General features: G+C 37.6%; 1 protein-coding gene across 3 annotated transcripts in view; it reads right to left on the bottom strand.

Moving 5' to 3' along the window:
* TMX3 (thioredoxin related transmembrane protein 3) overlaps nucleotides 1-21,788 on the bottom strand; it is a 45,585-nt gene that overhangs the window by 10,914 nt on the left and 12,883 nt on the right. For 2 of the 3 annotated variants that reach the window (XM_058691844.1, XM_058691843.1), the window contains exons 5-13: nucleotides 17,967-18,012; nucleotides 16,531-16,611; nucleotides 14,257-14,356; nucleotides 13,543-13,620; nucleotides 7,962-8,028; nucleotides 3,650-3,748; nucleotides 1,295-1,352; nucleotides 1,077-1,130; nucleotides 170-226 (exon numbers count right to left, since the gene is read on the bottom strand). In XM_058691844.1, coding sequence (XP_058547827.1) covers nucleotides 170-226; nucleotides 1,077-1,130; nucleotides 1,295-1,352; nucleotides 3,650-3,748; nucleotides 7,962-8,028; nucleotides 13,543-13,620; nucleotides 14,257-14,356; nucleotides 16,531-16,611; nucleotides 17,967-18,012 — 640 coding nt within the window. The remainder of the gene's footprint in view (nucleotides 1-169; nucleotides 227-1,076; nucleotides 1,131-1,294; nucleotides 1,353-3,649; nucleotides 3,749-7,961; nucleotides 8,029-13,542; nucleotides 13,621-14,256; nucleotides 14,357-16,530; nucleotides 16,612-17,966; nucleotides 18,013-21,788) is intronic. The other variant, XM_058691845.1, reaches the window with a different exon arrangement.

Here is a 21,788-nt window from a genome sequence, read left to right as displayed (position 1 = left end):
TTTAGATTTAAAAATGAAAGTATGATATTTGAGGAGAGAATGTCTCTATCAGCATATAGGAAAGTTTGCTTTTTTTCCAGCTAGTAGTTCTTTTGTTTCTCAGAAACAGAAATTTAAAAATTGACAGAATTGATAAGGAAATCATGTAATCATTTAGAATTTTACTTACTCCATTAGCAAAGTATTTATATAGTCATTTCCATCCATATGGCCAAACTGAAAATCTCTAAATAACAACAACCAAAAGAAAAACAAAAGAGAGAGAGAGAGAGAGAGAGAGAACACTATTAGATACAAAATAAGGTAAATATGTACCAAGAACTGAACTTTAGGGCTGGTAAGCATGTAAACACTATAAACATTAAATATAAATCACATAAAATAAATGTAGAAAAGAGAATGAATTCTACTGGCCTCAGATACAAATACACACGACGAGTAAAATTAAACAAGTCCTAAGACATTTCTAGTCTCTATATATTTAACATGCAGGGCAATATAAACTTTTCTAATTAAAATATGTTTAAGAAAAAATACCCACTTCTAAAAAGAACTAATCAGAAAATGCTCATAGCAGGACAAATATAAATATGTATCACTCATACTTCACTAGAAGACTCCGAATAAAAAGGGGATAAAAAGTAAATATAATGAATGTCTCTTATGGCAGCAACAAACACAATGGTTAGCACAAAGCAAAAAGATCACTTAGTTTTTATATTGTTATTCTTTGAGTTCCTGTGAAAATTATCATCTGTCTGTATCTGACTTGCGACCGCACATTTATCTTCAATGTAGGAGCGCAAGTCCATATATCCTAACCACAAACGTATCCCGAATCCTATCAAGAAGCAAGTATGCTCCAAATTACAAATGAAAGTTTCTTTTTCACTTATATGACATCCATCAACAAATTTTAAGTCCAAACAATTCATACCGAAATGCAACATACTATAATTCACTTCAGTATCTTGACTCACCTTTGAAAGTACGAAACAGCACTATTTTTTGCCTTACTGTATAACAAAACATAATTAAGCAAAGATAAAGGAATGTTCCTGAATGCAAGCACCTACCTGTGGAACTGGTCTCTGTAATCTCTAGCAACTTCCTGAATAATTGACTTTAATCTGTGAAGGAACACATGAATATTTCATCTCTGCAGTTTAAAAATATATTATGACTTTTCAATTACAACATCTGCTGCCTATTCTAGCAGTGTAGGAAAAGTAAGATACTATATCAAGTTTATGTGAAGCCACGTAAAGTTTGAATGAGATGATATTTGATATACCTGGTGTGTTCATTTGATGTATTTTTCTCATCAATAACTGCAATCGCCACAAGCTTTCCTGAAATTAAGAACGACATATACCTAAATTCAAAACCCTAGTTACACAAATTTTTCAATTTTTATTGTAGGTATGAATCGGGAATTAGTAAATAGCTTCTAGAACTTAATTCCAATTATGCTACATGTTATGCACAGTAGACTGAATCAGCGCACTAGTCAACTCCAAGTGAGACAGATGCTCCCTCCCAACCCCCAAATGTAAATAATAGCAACTAACAACTTATATACTCGTAAGTTGTTGTTTTCACACAACTCACAAAGTGACTAAGTATTTTGTCCAACGCTAAGACATTAAGAAATAAGTTGATAAAAGAAATTTATCATCAACTAACGTACCTCTAAAAGAATGACATGTAACAAGGGAGTGATTTTTACACGCTATTCCACTCAGTACCACGCATGGGTCACTACCTGTCAGTGATGCCACACAAAACAAAATGGACTGCAATTTACCTAACCCTGAATACAACATGGATCCCTTTCATCTCTAACATCCTCTAGTGGACAGCAGGATGTCATAAGCAGAGCACTGGGACCGGAGTCACAAGACCAGACGTCGCGGTCCAGCGTGTCTATCCTGTTCTAGGTGGGGGGGAAACTGCAGTGAGGCGCCACCATTTATTAGCTGAGGGACTTAACCACGCAGTGATGGCCACACAGACACAGCCCGGCACCAGTGGAGAGCACAGTCTGGTAGGGAAAATAATAGTAACATTTACAGATCATTTACAATACACAAACAGACGTATGGCTAACAACGAGAAGAGTTCCGAAGGAAAGGAACACGAAGCTACAAAAGGGTATGACACAGCGAACTTCGGTAGTTTGAGGGGACCAGTAAAAGGTGTTCTTAAGAAGCAATGTCTGGTCTGAGTTTGACAGATGAGCATAAATTAACTACACATTTCTGGGTATTGAAGGTGTATTGGTACAAGGTTTCCAGCCTTTGCAGGAAACCGAGAAGTCAGTGTGGCTGGAGAGGAGGGTGAGGAAGACCAGAGAAAGAGGACACGGAGACTCAGGTGGGGTCAGAAGACACAGGGACCCGCCGCCACCAGGACAAGAGCCAGGACCTCTTGTGGTCATGTGGAAAGTGGCCAGTGGGACAAGGAACAGGGGCCGAGCCGCAGCAACACAACCGAACAAGGGCAATTGTGTTGGACATAAAACAGGAACATTCCATAGCCAACTTCTTTCCGAATTAATCTGGGAGAAGAAGCTACAACCACCTCGAGGTCATGATGTCTCCTATGATCACTAAACCGAAAGCAAAACTACTGTATTCCTATATTGTCCCCCTCTTCCCTTCACAAGGGTCCAAGAGAATCCAGAAGTAAACCACATTCTTTGACAGTGTCCATCCACACCACCTTCCAACACTGAGCGAGCACACACCCCCCTCTGTAAGGATAAGCAAAGACAGAAACGTCACCAGACACAGAACATGAAAAAGTAGGCTCGGGAGCCAGAACAAATATCCTAAGAGTCAGAAAATAACATGAGAACCTGTTAGAACATTTCTAATTTGCATTTTTAATCAGATTCAAAAGCAGGAAATCATCAAGAGGAAACTCTATGCACACTACTTCTCATATAAAAAAAAACAAACTGAACCTTGAGTAACATTTTCCCATTTTTTAAAAATCTGCAACTATACTTCCATCCCACTTATCAATGAAATTATAAATGAAAACAAATGTGGCAATAATATCCATAATTTATTTCTCATTTGTAATTCAACATAAATTGACAAAACGCTTCCTCCTACAACTTACATGGTTAGTTTCTTACAATAGTTTTCATCTATCTGAGACCCTACAGTCAGCTGCTGATCGCTTTCATTTTTGCATCTATAAGTATATTTACTTTGCTTGCCATTTCCAATCATGCAACTTTAAGAAACCATGCTAATGTGGTGCCTGTATTTTCCTCACAAGTAAAAGCAGGCTTTGAGAGGTTGTGATGAGTTGTATTCCGACTCCCACTACAAAATCAGCCTCCTAATATAGGTTCCTGGTTATTTTTTCTAATTTCTTTATTACCCAGGCTCCGTTTTCCCTGGCCCTATGAGTTCTAACTAGGAAACCTTTTCTAACTGACCTTTATCCCCATACAAATGTTTGTTCTCTGTTAATATTAATCTATATTCTCATAAAGCGGAACTGGCGTTGAGGTCTATTTAAGGAATGAGATTATGAAACAGAGCTTAAAATTCCCTTCCTACAAAATCAGGTTTAAGTAACCCATAAAGGAGAAGCTGTACAGACTGATGGAGCAGGCATATACGCTTGTTACCTGTGTCTCCAAGTTCATACAAGAGGAAGCCATCCATGGTAAGGTAGCTCTGAAACCTCTCCCTGTTAATCCAAGATGACAGATCACCATCCTCGTACTCTTCAAAACACAACAAAACTCGTCAGTTACATGCAAATATGACTTTAAAATGCTTGTAGCATTCTAATCTAACAGTATGCATAGAATGCCTTGACACAGAATCGTAATCTTAAACTCACAGATTTCATTTTAGGGGTCTATTCTAGGCAAACAATGAGCTGTACAAAAGGATTAACGCACAAAGCAATTCTTCACCACAGCATCATTAGAAACAACAAAAGACAAATAAAAATAAAGGAAATGAGTGAAATACCCTCAACAGAAAATAATTTAAATAATTATGGTACATTTTTGAGGAAGACCATTTACAGACTTTTAAAAAATGGAAAATTAAGTGGTAAAGCAGGTTGCAAAACGGTATCACAGCATCACTGGAACTCTATAAAACATAAAGTATGAAAAAAACAGACAGAATGATAAAATGAAGGCATATACTCCTACCAAATGGCTATCCTGGACTGGGAGTTATCCCTGAATGATGGCAGTATGGGTAATTTTTTATTACAGTTTCTTTACCCTTCTCTATTTTACGACATTTCTACTGCACTTTAAAATCGTTTCTCATATGTACAACTACCATAGCACACATATGAAGCCACAGTATTTTGGCCTTTATCCAACATCAACTGCTTCCCCCACTAAACAGAGAGGAAGCATTTATAATATTCAAGAGAAATGTCGTGTCCTGATTAGAAACAGAATTCTGAAGTACTCGTGAACGATTTTAACCGCATGAGAAAGAAGGTGATGTAAAAGCCTACCAATATGTTTGGCTAAAGACTGGATTTTAATGATTTCTTGAACGATGTGCTTTTTCTATCACTTGCATCGCTAAACAAAACATTGTCAAGTTATCGAACCTATCAAGTAAATGGCATAATCCAAATCTGGAAGTATTTTTGGCTTCGGATTTACAAATTAGAAAAATAAACATAAAAATAGGAGTTGATTATTGGGCAACAATCTCCACTACAGGCCAAAAGTAAATGTTTCAAAGATTATACAGAGTGATAAATCTGGAACTCATCAGACAAACTATCCTTGGGGCACCCGGGTGGCTCAGTGCGTTAAGCACCGGACTTCAGTTCAGGTCATGATCTCCTGGTTTGTGGGTTCGAGCCCTGAGTCGGGCTCTGTGCTGACAGATCAGAGCCTGGAGCCTGCTTCGGAGCCTCTGTCTCCCTCTCTCTCTGCTCCTCCCATGCTTGCACTCTCTCTCGCTGCCTCTCAAAAATAAATGAATGTTAAAAAAAAAAAAAAAGAAAAGAAACAAAATGAAACTATCCTCCTGAGCCCCTATCACAAAGCTTCTAAATTTCTTGGCAACAATTAAATACTAGAAGCAGCAAAGTAAATGGTTTCCTCTGAAGCTTCAGCAGGTTCTCAATACTAGCCTACTGCACATTAAAAACCGCTGGCCTCTATAATAGCTACAGATACTTAACCTATCCCTCCTGTCCCCTCGTGGGAGGCCATGTCTGAAACATGGTGACATGAGGATGGGCACTCTTAGTCCTCGTGATTCAAGAACAGATTTACATCTAAACAGGTATGAACAGGCTTTTTCCAAAAAGAAACAAAGTGGCTCTCTGAAGCATTAACAAACTCTTAACAGAACTAGAACAAGAGATCTGAAGACTAATGCTTGATTACACTATTTTGACTTGGGGGAGAAACACATTAATCCTATCTTTTCATTTGTAAAATAGTAAGAATACTAGGATCTCAAAAGGATTATCATCAAATAGGACAATATATGTTAAGTGCTTATCACACAAGGAGGTCGTAATCAAAGAGCAAATGGATAGAATCAGTGTAGATGTGAATTATTTTCCTCATATTTTCATATGCGCAAGTTCCTCCTAACTTCCTTTTTAAGCCCAATGTCTAATACGGACAATCAACAAATATCCGGTGAATGAACAAATGAATGAACCTGTGATGAATTATACATCCATCGCCTTACCTAACGCTCTTCGGTCATCTCTTTCATAACCTCAGAATATTAATCTACCTGCTTTAATATCTATCCCCACAGAGGGGTGACGATAACATGGAATATCAAATACATAATAGTATCTGCTGTGTAAAATATAACAAATAAATGGGAGTTGTTATACTACAGCAAAAAAAATAAAATTCAGCCGTCACCCTTACTTAAAATTAATGAAGATACAAGATTTTAGAAATGCTTAGTTTTCGGTTAGTGTAATAGTTAAAATGTTCCTTTCGTTAGAAAAAATCAGAATATTCTTTTTATTAGATATTCTTCTATTTATTTGAGTTATTTAAGCAAGACAAAGCTTACAGCTCTCAAGTAGGTCTAGTTTCTGTTCTGTTCTAGAATAACAAGACTCCAGAATATTTCTGTAATGACTAAAATGTTGCATATCTGTGCTGTCCAACATAGTAACAAAAAGTCACACAAAGGCACTGAGTATTTCAAAGGTAGCTGGTGGAAATAAGAAACTGAAGCTTCGAGCTGAAATGTCCATCAACTGGACTGATGAATGGATAAAGAAGATGTGGTACACACACACACACACACACACACACAATGGAATATTAGAGATTAAAGAGAATGAAACCTTGCCATTTGCAACGACATGGCTGAAGCTAGAATGTATTATGCTAAGCGGAATAAGTCAGTCAGAGAAAGACAAATATCGTATGACTTCACTCATACGTGGAATTTAAGAAATAACACAGACAAACAGAGAAGGGAAGGAAAAATGATAAAAACAAAGAGGAAGGCAAACCATAAGAGACTTTTTTTTTTTTAGTTTTTATTTATTTTTTTTTGAAACAGAGAGAGACAGAGCATGAGTGGGGGAGGGGCAGAGAGAGAGGGAGACACAGAATCCGAAGCAGGCTCCAGGCTCTGAGCTGTCAGCACAGAGCCCGATGCGGGGCTCGAACTCACAGACCGCGAGATCATGACCTAAGCCGAAGTCGGACGCTTAACCGACTGAGCCACCCAGGCGCCCCATAGAGAGACTCTTGAATCCAGAGAACAAGCTGAGGGTTGATGGAGGGAGGTGCGCGAGGGGCACTGAGGGGGACGTGCGCCGGGATGAGCGCTAGGTGGTGTAAGTCAGTGAGGAATCAATCACATTACACTGTTCGCTAACTTGGATTTAAATAAAATTTTAAAAAACATATCGTATGCCTTTAAACATACACGATATTATATGTTAATTCTCTCAGTAAATGTGGAAACACACGCACACAAAAAGAACTGAAGCTTCTACTTTATGAGACTAATGGAGAAGGTCACCGAGACTGCTACAAGCATGACTCTGCATTTACTTTTGCTTCTCAGTGGCTGTGTGGGATCCAACAGATGTTGAGTTTCACTGTTTCCCTTGAGATCTAAACGATCTCCCGGAGCCCCTGTGAGTTTGCTCCACTGGCCCGAGGAACCTCACTGCACGGTTCTGAGATTGTGGGGGTAGGTATCTGATAATGCCAAGGAACTGCTGCAGATTTTATTAAGCGTTATAACAGCATGTAATTATACATAAAGGAAAACTAACATTTCTAAAAAGATGCGTAACAAGGCACATGGTGAGGAAGAGCCTCTGGGATCTGCTTTAAAATACTTCCAACAAAGAAGAAAAGTGTTGAAGCAAATGTGGTAAGATCACGGTAATTGCCCAGCCTGGGTGATGGGCATGTGTTTTTTATTACTCTAGCACTCTCTTTATTATGATGTACATTTGGTGGAACACAAGTATTTTAAAAATAGACTAAGTACTTACTTCACTGAAGAAATGTTGAACAGCAGGTGGGTGGTTATTCTGTCAGGAAGGGAGAGATGGGAGCCAGGGCAGAACATACCCTACAGGGACTTCACTCACCACTATCGAGGGGGTTTTAGTTATTCATCTTTTTGTGAGTCTGCAATGTTAGATCTTTTTTTTCCTATATAAATAATTTTGAATGCTTTAAAATAACGCACAGAAATTGCTCAAAAGACAAATGACCAGACGGAAAAAAAAAAAAAAGAAAAAGAAAAATTCATTGTAGGCAAGACCCAGAAAGCACATTAGATGGAATAACAAAAGTTGAAGGGCAAGAAGAACCTGTCAGTCACTCAACTAATGGGAGACAGAGGAATATCGTCGAATCTTTGATCAACACCTAAGTCCTATAATAGACACAGCATTTTAATTTCAAAATGTTTTACATCAGTTAAAACTTCGGAACTTACCATCGTAAACAAAGTAAGTTTCATCTTTGAAAACAAGTACAGCAGGCATCTCCTTCAGTATCACATACTGCAAAAATAAGACGCACAAACAACTTTTATCATTCTAAAAGTGTTTAATCGGTAGCTATAATTTCAAAAGTATCGAAAGACATCAGAAAAAAAAAAACCAACACAGCAATAATGAAATTGTTGCAAGCGGTTAAAAAGCAGCCAATCCCAAGCTTATCCAAGGATGGGTTTGGCATCTCTTTATACATCTCCAGGTACAGTGCCCTGTTTGCTGTGAGAGCCATGGAATATTCTTAGAGCTGACAACAGAGGTAAAGACACCACAGGAAGTACAGGAGACCCGCTCTGAGGTAGGGAAGAGCAGTGGCTGAGGTAACAATCGGCACCGGTAGACTCAAGTCCCTCCCTGCCATTCCTCGACTGTGTGACACTGAGGCCACTTGTGTCCTGGGGAGTTGGGCTTTCTCCTCTGCAAATCAAGGACACGGAGTCCCTACCTCACCACAGAGTTAGGAAAATGAAGTCCGCTAACAAATATGAGAGCAGGTTTAAACTGCAAATTGGCTTTATAAATGGAAACCTATAATGGCAATTAATAATAAGAAACTCTTTCAGAAGCATGCTGTATTTATTTCAAAGTAGTACTAGTATTATATAGTAGAGAAATCAGTATCCATGCGGAACAGATATAATTTGGGTAAGCCACACAGAACTATTCCATGATGTGGTAATAATGAAAAGTAACAACAATCAATTGATAACTAATAAAATGAAAATAACAGTAACAGTAAAATAAAAATAAAGAATGTTGTGGAAATATCAAAAAGGGGGGAAGGCATACCTCAGTAATATAGAATGAGCTGTTTACATGACTACTAAAAAATGGTACAACACCATGAAAATAACTATTTTATTTTGTTATGAATATGATTTATTGTGTAATTGGTTTACATGCAACACCCAGTGCTCATCCCAGTAAGTGCCCTGCTCGATGCCCATCACCCATTTGCCCTCTCCCTCACCCCCCTCATCCACCCTTAGAGTTTGTTCTCTGTATTTAATAGTCTCTTATGGTTTGCCTCCCTCCCTCTCTGTTTGTATCTAGTTTTTCCCTTTCCCTTCCCCCGTGGTCTTCTGTTCAGTTTCTCAAGATCCACATATGAGTGAAAAAAATAACTATTTTAAAGGCAGCAGCAAAGCTTGTAGGTAAGGCTCTATCATCAAGTAACTCTATTCGCCTGCTCTTGGCAACTCATCTACAAAGGTGCTTCGAAAGTATTTTTTAACATTCGGCATCCCTCTCTTTCAAGGATGCCCCTGAGGTGGCCGTACTGTTAATATTACTAGATACGTGGAATCTTGCAGCCTTTGATTTCCATAGATTCTGAACCCCTCGTCCTCTTTATCTGTGTTCCTTAAACTATCTGATATCACAGTTATTTGTCTACAGGCCATTTTTCTCCATTCACCTTTAAGTATCCTGAAATTAGAAATTGTCTTCATCTTTATATCCCTTCTTACACTTACTAAGGCTTTCAAAAATACTAGCTGAAAAACTAGCTGTAAATCTAAGGAAGCTTTTCATGACCAAATATAAAATTCAAGATGGGGGGGAGGGGGAGGGGCATAAAATCATGGGCTTTGTCCTTAGTTGAGAATTCTCTATGGGAATAAAAATCCTCATATGATTATGAAATAACAGACTCCCCCCAGCAGACTTTTGCAACCACATACACAGAACTAAAAAAGAGATGACACACATTGCTATTTGCAGGAATAATGAAGGGATGTTTGAAGAAAACTAGTTGAGAGGCTAATAATAATAAATACAGCACATGAGGGGTGCCTGGCTGGCTCAGTCCGTTAAGGGTCTGACTTCGGCTCAGGTCATGATCTCACAGTTTGTGAGTTCGAGCCCTGTGTCGGGCTCTGTGCTGACAGCTCAGAGCCCGGAGCCTATTTCGGATTCTGTGTCTCCCTGTCTCTCTATCCCTCCCTGACTAGTGCTCTGTCTCGCTCTGTCTCTCAAAACTTTATATATAATATATTACATATATATATATATATATAATATATTATATATATATATATATATATATATATATAAGAAATAAGTAAAAGTAAATACAGCACATGATAACCAACAGTCTGTCCGGGTAGCAGACACCATCTGTGCTCACCCAGAAGCTGTAGGTGCTAGAATTTTGATCTCAGACACCTGTCACTGCAGAAGGACCGGGGTGGCATCAGACGGTGTCAGGGGATGAAGCCAGCACGCTCTCTGCTGTACTCCAAAGAAACTGCTTGGAGAACTTCGGAGGTGAAGGTGCAGCGTACATTCTCATCTCTAACACTAAAATGTGGTCCCCTGGGCTTTGGAGAGGAGAATGGACTAAAAGTTCCAGTTCCAGTCCATCCTAGGCCTTTCTAGCACATTGAGACAGTCCAAAGAAGTTCATAACCTTGTGGGGCATCTATTTGAGAATCTAATGGCAAGTATGGCTCTTCATTCGCCCTATCTTCTCCTCCCCATCAAAAATAAATGCATAAGCAAAATACTCCAAAATAACTTCTTAGACCAAACTAAGTAAATTAACCTAGAATGAGTTTAAACTGACCAGAAATTGTCTGAGGCTCCTCCAAGGAGCTGAAACGTTTACGGACATATTGCAGGAAGCACGAGACCGTATTCTAGGTAACTCAGTAATCTTCTTAAATCAATAGTATCTAAATATTAGAAAATAATAAACAAAAACTAATCAAATGTACATTATGACTTACCTTTGTGGGGAAAAAAAAAAAACTTTTGATTTTTTGTAACTTATACTGATTAAAAAGAAAAAGCTTCCCTTGATTTCATGTTTCTCGTCAGCTCCTGCCAAATTTCTCAGGTCCCTTCTCAGCAAAACCTTTCTAAAGAGAAGTCTACACTTGTAACCTACAATTTCTTACCTGCATTCTCTCAAATGACACCAGTGAGGCACCTGTCCTCATAAAACCACCAACAACCTCCATGTGTGGACAAAATCACAGTTAACTGTACTTTCCTCATCTTGACCACTTTGCAAGCACCTTGCACAATGGATCCTTTTTTTAAAAAAAAAAAATTTTTTTTAATGTTTATTTGTTTTGAGAGAGAGAAGGAGAGAGAGAATCCCAAGCAGGCTCCACACTGTCAGCTCAGAGCCTAATGTGGGGCTCGAGCTCACAAACCATGAGATCATGGCCTGAGCTGAAATCAAGAGCTGGATGCTTATTAACCAACTAAGCTACCTAGGTGCCCCTGGACCTCTCATTTTTGAACTTTTTTTTTTTTTTTAAATCTTGGTTTTCCACTCATCTTGTTTTCTTACTCACCGGCTATTTTCTTCGTATTTTCTTTTGTAGTCTTTAGGTCCTGGGCCCACTCATTTCCTTAAAAATTTGTATCCCATGTCTACAAAGTTTTTTTACACAGCCTTAACTCCAGAACCCTATATCCAACTGTGAATCTGATGCTTGTACTCGGATGTCTAATAAGTTGATCACTCGCCCATTCCCAAATGTGTTCCTTTCGCCATATTCTCAAGCTCATGGATCACACTATCACCTACCCAGTTTTTAAAACCAAACACCTAGTTATCAAACTCAACACCCAAAAAACAAATAAGCCAGTGAAGAAATGGGCAAAAGACATGAACAGACACTTCTCCAAAGAAGATGTCCAGATGGCCAACCAACACATGAAAAAATGCTCAGCATCACTCATCATCAGGGAAACACAAATCAAAACCACAGTGAGATACCACCTTACACCTGTCAGAATGGCTAACATTAACAACTCAGGCAACAACAGATGTTTTTGAGGATGTTTTTGAGGAGAAAGAGGATCTCTTTTGCATTGTTGGTGGGAATGCAAGCTGGTGCAGCCACTCTGGAAAACAGTATGGAGGTTCCTCAAAAAACTAAAAATAGAACTTCCCTACGACCCAGCAACTGCACTACTAGGCATTTATCCACGGGATACAGGTGTGCTGTTTCAGAGGGGCACATGCACCCCCATGTTCATAGCAGCACTTTCAACAATAGCCAAAGTATGGAAAGAGCCCAAATGTCCATAGATGGATGAATGGATGAAGAAAATGTGGTATACATATACAATGGAGTATTGCTCGGCAATCAAAAAGAATGAAATCTTGCCATTTGCAACTACGTGGATGGAACCGGAGAGTATTATGCTAAGTGAAATTAGTCAGAGAAAAACAAAAATCGTATGACTTCTCTCATATGACTTTAAGAGACAAAACAGATGAACATAAGGGAAGGGAAACAAAAATAATATAAAAACAGGGAGAGGGACAAAACAGAAGAGACTCATAAATATGGAGAACAAACAGAGGATTACAGGAGGAGGTGTGTGTGTGTGGGGGGGCGGGGACGGGCTAAATGAGGAAGGGGCACTAAGGAATCTACTCCTGAAATCATTGTTGCACTATATGCTAACTAATTTGGATGTAAATTTTAAAAAATAAAAAATAAAATTAAAACAAACAAACAAACAAACTTCTAGCAGTTATCCTTGATTCTTCCCCTTTCCTCCAGGTCAACAAGCTTGAACAATTTCACGTCAAAACCCAACATTTTCCCCTCTCCCCATTCCTTTGCAAACCTCCAAGCCCGAACTTGCCAGATTACTCCACGAGTTCAACTGCTCTCTGTGGGTCTACTCTCATCTCCGTCCAATTCATTCTGCTCTTAGCAGAGGAAAGTCCTTAAGATGAACATGAGACCAAGTCCTTCACTAACTTCAGCCCATCACAGCATGGCCATGACCTGCAAGGCCTCCCCTGGCCTCTCTGCCTATCTCCTTTCTCACTGTGTTACAGACACAATGGCCCACCACCTGCTTCCCAAGTATGCCCAAGAGTGTTCTCATCTTGGGCATTTGGAATATCTGTTCCCTGTTTCTAGTTTACTCGGGCCACAGATCTTTGCAGGGCTCCTTCACATCATGTAAGTCCCAGCTCAAATATTTTCTTCTCAGACATTTCTTGAGCAAACAATCTAGAACAGCCACCCCACCCTCATGTTTCTACTATCACAATGCTCCTTTACGTTTTTCATACTAGGTATATTGTGTTTATGTATTTGTTTACTGAACATGACCCCAAAGATGTAACCAGCAACAGTAAAATTTAGCACACTTCCTCTTTCCATGAGCACGTAAGCTCCACCCTATCAGGGTCCTGAGGATCTTGCTTGTCAAGAACTCAACAGAGTGTCACAGGTAAGCAGCTGTGAATTAATATATAAAAACACATCACTCCATTGCTTATAAGCCAGCTGAAGTGTTTGAGTTGTCACTTCTTACTACTGCTATTATTTTAAAGAAGAGAACAAGCACGGACCTAATAAACACAGTCCCTAAGTGCTAGGAATCTAGTGGTATTTACTTATTAATAATCAATCCGGTACCAGTAGCAAAGAGCTAATGTTTACTGTTTCTATACATATGACAGTAAGTAAATTTGACAAATCAAGTAATAATTTAAAAAATGAAATTAAGTCATTAAAATCCAATTTTAAATATTACCTCAGGAACCACGTCTTCTGAGGCAGAAAAGAAGTATGTATATACAATTAATTCTGAAGCAGCATCTATGTATTTCTCCTGTGAAGATACAAATAGAAAAGAGGTGACTTTTAAATACGAGGATCCAAATTCATTCCTCATTAAACATTCCGAACAGCGGTATCATCCCCAGCAGTCTCGTCACAACTGGACGCCTCAGTGTGTTTATGTGAGGAGATGATGGAATGTTGAGTAGCACGTGAAGTAAACGGTTTCTAAAGCAAAGAGACCACTGTTACTCAGTGCTTTTATACACCTCTAAACAAAGTTAAGTGTAAGATAAGCTCAATTCCTATTAATTAATTTGATAGTCACAGGAAAAGACGTGTGTTTATACATACATAAAATGATCTTTAAGAAGTTTACACTTAAATTGCATTCTGCAGTCTCAAGGAGCCAAAAATGCTAAAAAGTAACACTAAATTTGAGTAACCAGGTCAACAAGAGAAGAAATACTAAGGCAAGCAATACCTTTTAATTCATTTCTGTTTCATGAAGCAAACACAATAGAGGGCATGTAAGAAAGTGTTTTCATTAGAAAAATACTCACACTGAACTCTTATTACCAATAAGAGTGAAGTAATTTTGAGTTCTGGATGAAGTTTTGGCTATACGGAAAATTCAATTACAATACACCCGTTACTTGTGACTTTAAGAAATAAAACCATTTGATACCTTCAAAGGTGACTCTCCACCTATATAAACAAAAAACACACGATGTCTCTTTTGCACATGTTCAAACATCTGCTGACTTGGAAGCGGCCGAATTAGAGCCCTGTTTGAAAGCAAAACAGAAAACTAACTTGTGTTTGAACTAAAGGTAGTACACAATATAGGTCTAAAGTTATGAAGTTTTAATGTTACGTTAACTGCATTTTAAATAATCACCCAATCCGCATAAGCCTAATAAAACTACAGCCATGACCACTATTTGTACCCACATAATAAAAACACAGTACCCACAAGTTAATCCATCAATTTAAAAAATAACTTTAAAAGAAAAAAGTAAGTTTAAAGTCTATCCCTTTAGAGAGTACCATCTTAACCAATATTTTGGTAGGCAAGAACAGAACTGTAATCCATCGAGAGTCCTCAGCTAAAAATAAAACGATCCACGTGAGAATTACTTTTTTTTCTCTTTCATGAGATCATTCACGCTAACACACTGTGAATGTGTTACCTCAGGAAACTAGAAATACTATGTGAAGATTTATATCCATTTAATACTAGATAGCTTATGTCAAAGGTTATCAAACATATCACTTACAAAGTGTTATTAAAAAAACTAAAAAAGGGCCAGTCTTCTTAAAAATGTGGTCTGCATTATCAGATATATCCTGCACTAAACCTGCAGAAAGAATAACACAGCGTTTGCACAGGCAAACATATTTTCAAAATGCACAATTCCTCAGATGCACCGCACCACACACTGCTCGCCTCTATTCTCGTACTTGAGTAATTAACCGGCAAGTGATGCAAGTCCAGAACTGAGCCACGAAATTTCTGTGCAACAGAGTCACCCCTGGTTACATCAGAAGACCTATCTTAAGCTTAAAGTGAAACTCCTTAAAAATCGCCAAAACATAAAGACGAATCTAACCACAGGGAATAAAGTACATCCCACACCAATGCCCTACTATAATGTAAAGGTATCTTAAAATTTATTCAGAAAGCATTTATAAAGAAAATGAGGTATGCAATCAATGAGAAAATACAGTGAAAAATATATCAATAAGTTTTGCAGACTTGAATAAAGATCATTCTGTGTCTTTTCTCAAATACTTTAAGCCCGGCAGCGTCATGCACTCAACAAATCCCCTCCGATATCTCAATTTACTTTAAAGCTCTTTAAAGGTATCAATATAATATATCCTGTCAAACTCACAAGAAAGTGCCTATACTTTCGAAGTTAATATAGGCTAACCTACTTTGATGAATGTTCTCCTTCAGGAGTTCCACACACCCACATTGAATAATTATAAGCACCAACTTTCTTTATACCTCAGCAAGGTAGATGTAGATTAAAAAAAAAAAAAAAAAGAATCACCATATTCAAACCAACAGGATGCTTATGAAAGAAAGTCTGTTTCCTTATCAGTAAAACCTCAGAGATCTAGAACTCAAATAGACATCTGGGTTCTAATTATGCCACATTCTAAGCAAAATGTGCAATAATATCTCACAGTTGGCAGAAAGCAGCATGTAACAGATCAGGGAAAGTATTTTAATTAGCTGTATCTAAAAAGAATTTTCCAGTATCACAGGCCAGGGATTAAACCCAAGTCTATCAGAAGAATAATACCGTGGGGTTTCTTTCAAAAACTCCAACATTAGGTAACAAGAAAATAAGTTGATATAAATGAGGCAGTACAAGAGCAAATTTATAGTAAAATAAAAATTACAATTCACAAAGTTGTTAGAAGTAATCAAATTTTGAAAATGCTTCAAAAAACCCACTGGGGTGGGGAGCCTGGGTGGCTCAGTCGGTTAAGTGTCCGACTTCGGCTCAGGTCATGATCTCACAGTTCGTGGGTTCGCGCCCCGTGTTGGGCTCTGTGCTGACAGCTCAGAGCCTGGAGCCTGTTTCAGATTCTGTGTCTCCCTCTCTCTCTGCCCTTCCCCTGCTCACGCTCTGTGTCTCTCTGTATCAAAAATAAATAAACATTAAAAAAAAAATTTTTTTTTTAAATCTACTGGGGAAAATCTTTTTTCTACATATGAAATGAATTTAAATGTGAGGTTAACAAGTACATAATACATATCACAGTTCTTTTTGTTTCTTTCAAGTATCTCTCTATACGCTGCATAACCCTACCTTCTGTCATACATGAACAGATTCTACTTAGGTTAAGCACCTAAAAATTGTGCATTCAATATGGTTTATTAAAACACATTTAATTTTAAAATATTAGTATCCTATAGTAAAGGCCTTTCCTAATAAAAACTTACCCAGATACTCTGTGAGCAAATTCAATAATATCATCTTTAGTTCGTGGTCCTCTATAATTATATGCCAAGTCCCCTTTTAATCTTAAAAAGAAAAAAAAAAAGATAAAAGCTGAGATTATTTCAACTCTTTTAGTACGTAATGCTAATCACTACTGTCTCATAAAATTACAGAATATAAAATAATAAATGCAGAGTTTTTTTTAGAAGCGGCATAACCATGTAAAATACAGTGGGCAACTGGCTTCAGGGGACCAACAACTCAAAATATAAAGAAAAAAGCTGCATTTTATTAAAATTACATGAAAACAGTTTACTCTGTATTTGATACTTGCATTGTACCTATGCCTTCTGTAAAGTGCATAATCTACACATTCATGGTCAAGAGCTTGTCAAAGTAGTACAATTCTATCTTCTCTAGTTAAAAAAAAAAATGACAGGGAATTAATAGTATTTTGGTAGAGGGAAAACAAATTGTAAGCAACACATCATAGTAACTTGACAGAGGCTCTAAGATTACAGAGTAAAACAATGCATAAAACACCTATTCTAGAAAAGTATGATTATTTTCCAAAAGCCTGTCAACGAATTATGTGTCCAACTGTGATTTAAAAAAAAAAAAAAAATGTGAAAGCACAAGAGAATACCTATAAGTAAACAAAAAGAACAGAAAGGATAATTTACTTGACACAAGTAAAAGAGGCTTAGCAAATGCTTTTTTGCAAGTAGGGGAAGGAGGGAAGTCAATATAAAACCCCAGAAATAAAAAATTAAAATTAGCCATATTTTGAAATTTGAGATTTTAAAATACTGAAAACTTACTTTACTATAAAAATAAATTTCAAAATCATCCCTCAGCTCGCACACTACCAAAATAAGGAAGAAACTCAAGAGAAAATTCAGTAAAATTATGATTATCAAATAAATCCTTTAGAATTAATTAGCACACCATTTCTCCCAACTTATATACATACACTTTATATTATACTTTATCAACACTTTCAGGTTAGAATTAAGTCCCTCAATTTGATGCTCTTGGTTTCTTTCATCTCTACTGAAATAAGTCTATTTTAATTATAGAAAAGTAAAATTTGTTAGGAGATGGGATTCACATGATACAGCAGAATACACTCTTGAGCTCCTCAAGGGTAAAAGCCCTTTTTCATAATCGACAGCTGGTCATCTGGTCCTGCAGGATGCCTGTCCCACAGGAAGCGCTCAGAGCGCATTTAACGAACTAGCCGAAAACACCACATTCGCTTCAATACAGAGAAAAGCCGAAAGATGCAGTCCCTCTCCTTTGATTACATACTGCACCTAGAAAAAACTGCTGAACCCGTCTTCAATCCTCCAAGGAAGCTACTAGAAATTAATGTAATAAAACGTAAGCAGAGTGAACTAATAAAAATACACATATAAACATACAACACTCAACTTACAGCTTAATTGTTGGATAACCTCGAACTCCAAACTCTGAAGCAATGCCTTGATGAGAAAAAGAATAAATAATTCTAAATTTTTTTTTAAATGAGAAACTAGGTAGTAAATGAGCCTTTTACTTAAAAATATAGATTTATACAAACCCTTATAGCTATGTTTTTAAGTCTTTAAAAAGAATATAAATTCACACACAAAAAAGAAAAAACATGACATTCTCGGACAAAACAATTACTTAATAATCCAAATTATGGCCAGCACAAAACACTATGACAAATTAAGGAATAAATGCCAAAAGAATCGTTAAAAGAATACTTATTTAAAAAGATATTCCTGTTAAGAAAATATATGTAAATAAAGTCTCACTTGTCATCTGATTTCATTTTCCAGGACAAATACTTTTTTCTAGGTCTCATTGGCTCCTTGCAAAAAATGAAAATAAATAAAAAACAAAAACAAGCAAAATCATGCTTTCCTTTTCTAAGTCTTAAAATAACTGCATGATATTTTTATTTTTAAAAGATAAATTTTATTTGCAAAATTACTTAAAGAATCTGCACTCTATATATGATCTAAAAGCAACTTTATCTACTTGTTTTAGAAGTTTCTGCTACTGTAATAACCTAGAATAATTCTAGTCACTTTCAAAGATTATTCTGAAGTCCTCATGTTAATTAAAATGAGATACAGTTGCTACAACGGCATCTTTTTGAGGGAAAGAAGAAACGAGAACAATCAAATACAGAATTAGGACTTGAAGAGATATGGCAATCAGTACTGCAAATTAATACTAACCTCCTTTACAGAATCAAGGCAATCAGGACAGTAAAGAAATAAAGCAGTCTCCGTAGACAATATACAATATATTTACACAACCATACCGGTTTATGTAAAATATAACGTATTTATTCATATGATCTTTCCCACTGTTAATTTTAGTAATTTCTAGGATATCTCATCGTGGTTGGGTAGAAGGACACTACACTATTGTACGTGGGTTCTGGTTTACCAATCACTTTAGTAATCATCCATCTCTGGTTTCTAGGTACTGCCCAATACACAAGAATGACAGAGTGAACCTGTGGCAAAATAACAGTCAAAATCTCTCGGCCTTCCTTTGTCATTAATAGAGTTTCTCCCTTGAACACGAACAAAGGTGACTGAAAGGGTCAGGACAGTGATGAACTGGTTTTGATGGACAGGGTCAGGGTCAGGGCAGTGATGAAGTTTTTACTGGAAGCAACGCAGACAGCAGAGGTTAACATAAATAACTCAGGTTCTGAAGACAGAGGTCTTGCCTCTGAAAAGCCAGATGAACTTAAACCAATTAATTACATACCTGCTTTGTGCCCATCTCTACTGCAGGATTTAATTCTGCCAAGTCTATTCTAATTGGAGACTACAGGAATTGAGACTGACTTCTGAGTAAAAAATATAAAAATGGTATGGGGGGGGATTATACGATAAAATATGTCCTTAATGACCCCTTCCCAAATTAAGGAGGTGGGGGAACGTCAGCCCTTATTACTTTCAACTAAGACGAATATAATTGACTGGGAGAGAGGTGTATATGCCCCTAATAATTTAATTTATTGTAAGGTTTATTTTTAAACAGACCAATGAAGAAGATATGCAATCATTCAGAAAATGCAGTGGTGGTTCTCAAAACAGTTTTCAGAACAAAAATCCCGGCTCCACGTTTAAGTCCCACCACTTAATTTCCTTGGCCTCAGTTTGCAAATGCCTCAGGTGGAGACAGATGTATACCACCCACTCTTTAGTACCTAGACTCTGAGCATTAAACTTCACTTCTGATATAATTTTGACTTGACAGTGACTCCTAAAACCACATCTCCCTAGAGGAAACACAAACAAAGCATGGGTTACAGACGTAAAATGATGTAGGTTAGGATTCCAACTTCACACTTATCATCTGGCAACTCTTTCCCTTCTGAGGACAGCACTCATCTGGCTGGCCTTGTGGATGGGATTTTAAAATGAGAAAGCATGTGGACCAGAATCTAAGAGGGAGCCTGGCACACAGAGATCTTCAAATGTTAAGTCCATTTCCTTTCTATTTTTGATCCTGATCTGTTAGGTAGCTGCTGACACATCAACGTATAGAACAATAAGAAGAACTTTCGATGTAAAATACCTTATAACTGATTTCAGTATACCTTCAACTACGCCCTGAGACAATTTTGTGAGCAGGGGAAGGGAAGGGTGCTAATGTCACTCTTCAGATAAACTGACACTTAGGAAGATGTGGTAACTTGTTTGAGTGCAAGCATTGAATCGGTAGCAGGGCTATGACTGAAGTTTTAACGTTTTGTTCTTTTTCATAGCAGAGACCTGAGATCAATTCTTTCACAAACCCATCTATAACATGAATAACTTCTCTGGAACTGTACCATTTTAAATGCTCGTAAAATGGGGTTAAACATACAGCCCCTTATTTCCTTTCTGTCTTCTCCTTGAAATGATAACAACTTGATAGTGGAGACAGGCTTGGATGTGAAACATGATGATCTTGGAATCTGGTCCTAATTCTGCCTCTAATTTTGGTGTCTGAAACCACTCAGTCATTTCACTGTTAACTACCTGCTATTACTTCATCTATACAGTGGGCTGGGAGGGGGGTGGGGAGAAGGGAGGGGCCCGCCTTAATGTGAAGTCCTCAGCTCAAAATACTATTTTTAGCATTTACCGAGTGTCACTATGTGTCTAACATGAAAAAGATCTAAAATATGGCAGCCGTTCTCAACTGAGAGATTTTGCCCTCCAGGAGACAACGGGCGATATCTAGAGACATTTTTGGTCACCATAAATTAGTGGGAGGCTGGGCTGGGGAGAAGGGTGCTGCTGGTATGTAGAGGGTGGAGATCACAGGTGATACTGGCAAATCGGTTTTACTTTCTAGATGATAAGCCTTTTGATCAGTGACTCTGTTTGAGAAATGCTCAGTCTTGGCACTCCAGACATTTGGGACCAGATAAGTCTTGTCTGTGGGGAGAGGCTGCTGTGCGCTGTAGGATGTACAGAAACATCCCTGATCTCCACCCTCTAGAATTTCAGCGGTTTTGTAATAGGAATCAGTACACTGTCACAGAGAGTATCATGACCTGTTTTAACTTACAAATGAGACACGATTCTGGTTCTCAATGAAAGAGAGACTCAAATATGTATCTTTATATAGTTTTTTAACGTTGATTATAGCATTATTAGTTAAAACCATGCATCAAGAAAATTTTCACACAATTCCAAACACACGGGGCAGGATAATTCATGATAGTTCAAGTTCCTAGTTCAAGAATTCTATACACAGAGATCTGCTGAGTGTGATGATGTGCACTTCCAATCTGTGCAATTACATGATTGAGAATAAGGTACGTCACATCCTCTAAGAGGTTTTCCGTAATTGATCACTGAACAATCCATCCCTCTCCAAGCCCTATAACTAACTGTTCCCTGGAATAATACTTTATGGTTCTCCAACTTGGGTAGCAGAAGTACCTGAAGTCCCTGTTAAAAATACAGATTATCATGACCCAATCTCCAAGACTTTCATTTGGTGGGGCTGGTGTGGGTCTTCAGAGTCTAAATTTATATTGGGCAGCCCAGGTAATCCTAATGTAGATTGTGGACTAAACGCTGAGAAACACTAATGCTGCGAATGCCTGAAAAGTGACCCATGGAGCGGATGAAATACACATGATACACCAATCCTTTAGTATTTACAGTTAGACACAGCATAATGTTGACAGCTAGTTTGAAAAAAAAAAAATTTTTTTTCAGTTATTTACCTGATTCCAAGTTCTACTAAA

The sequence above is a fragment of the Neofelis nebulosa genome, chromosome 11 (assembly GCF_028018385.1).
Source record: "Neofelis nebulosa isolate mNeoNeb1 chromosome 11, mNeoNeb1.pri, whole genome shotgun sequence".
In the NCBI taxonomy this organism is placed as follows: domain Eukaryota; kingdom Metazoa; phylum Chordata; class Mammalia; order Carnivora; family Felidae; genus Neofelis; species Neofelis nebulosa.
This window is presented reverse-complemented; position numbering and strand designations above follow the sequence as displayed.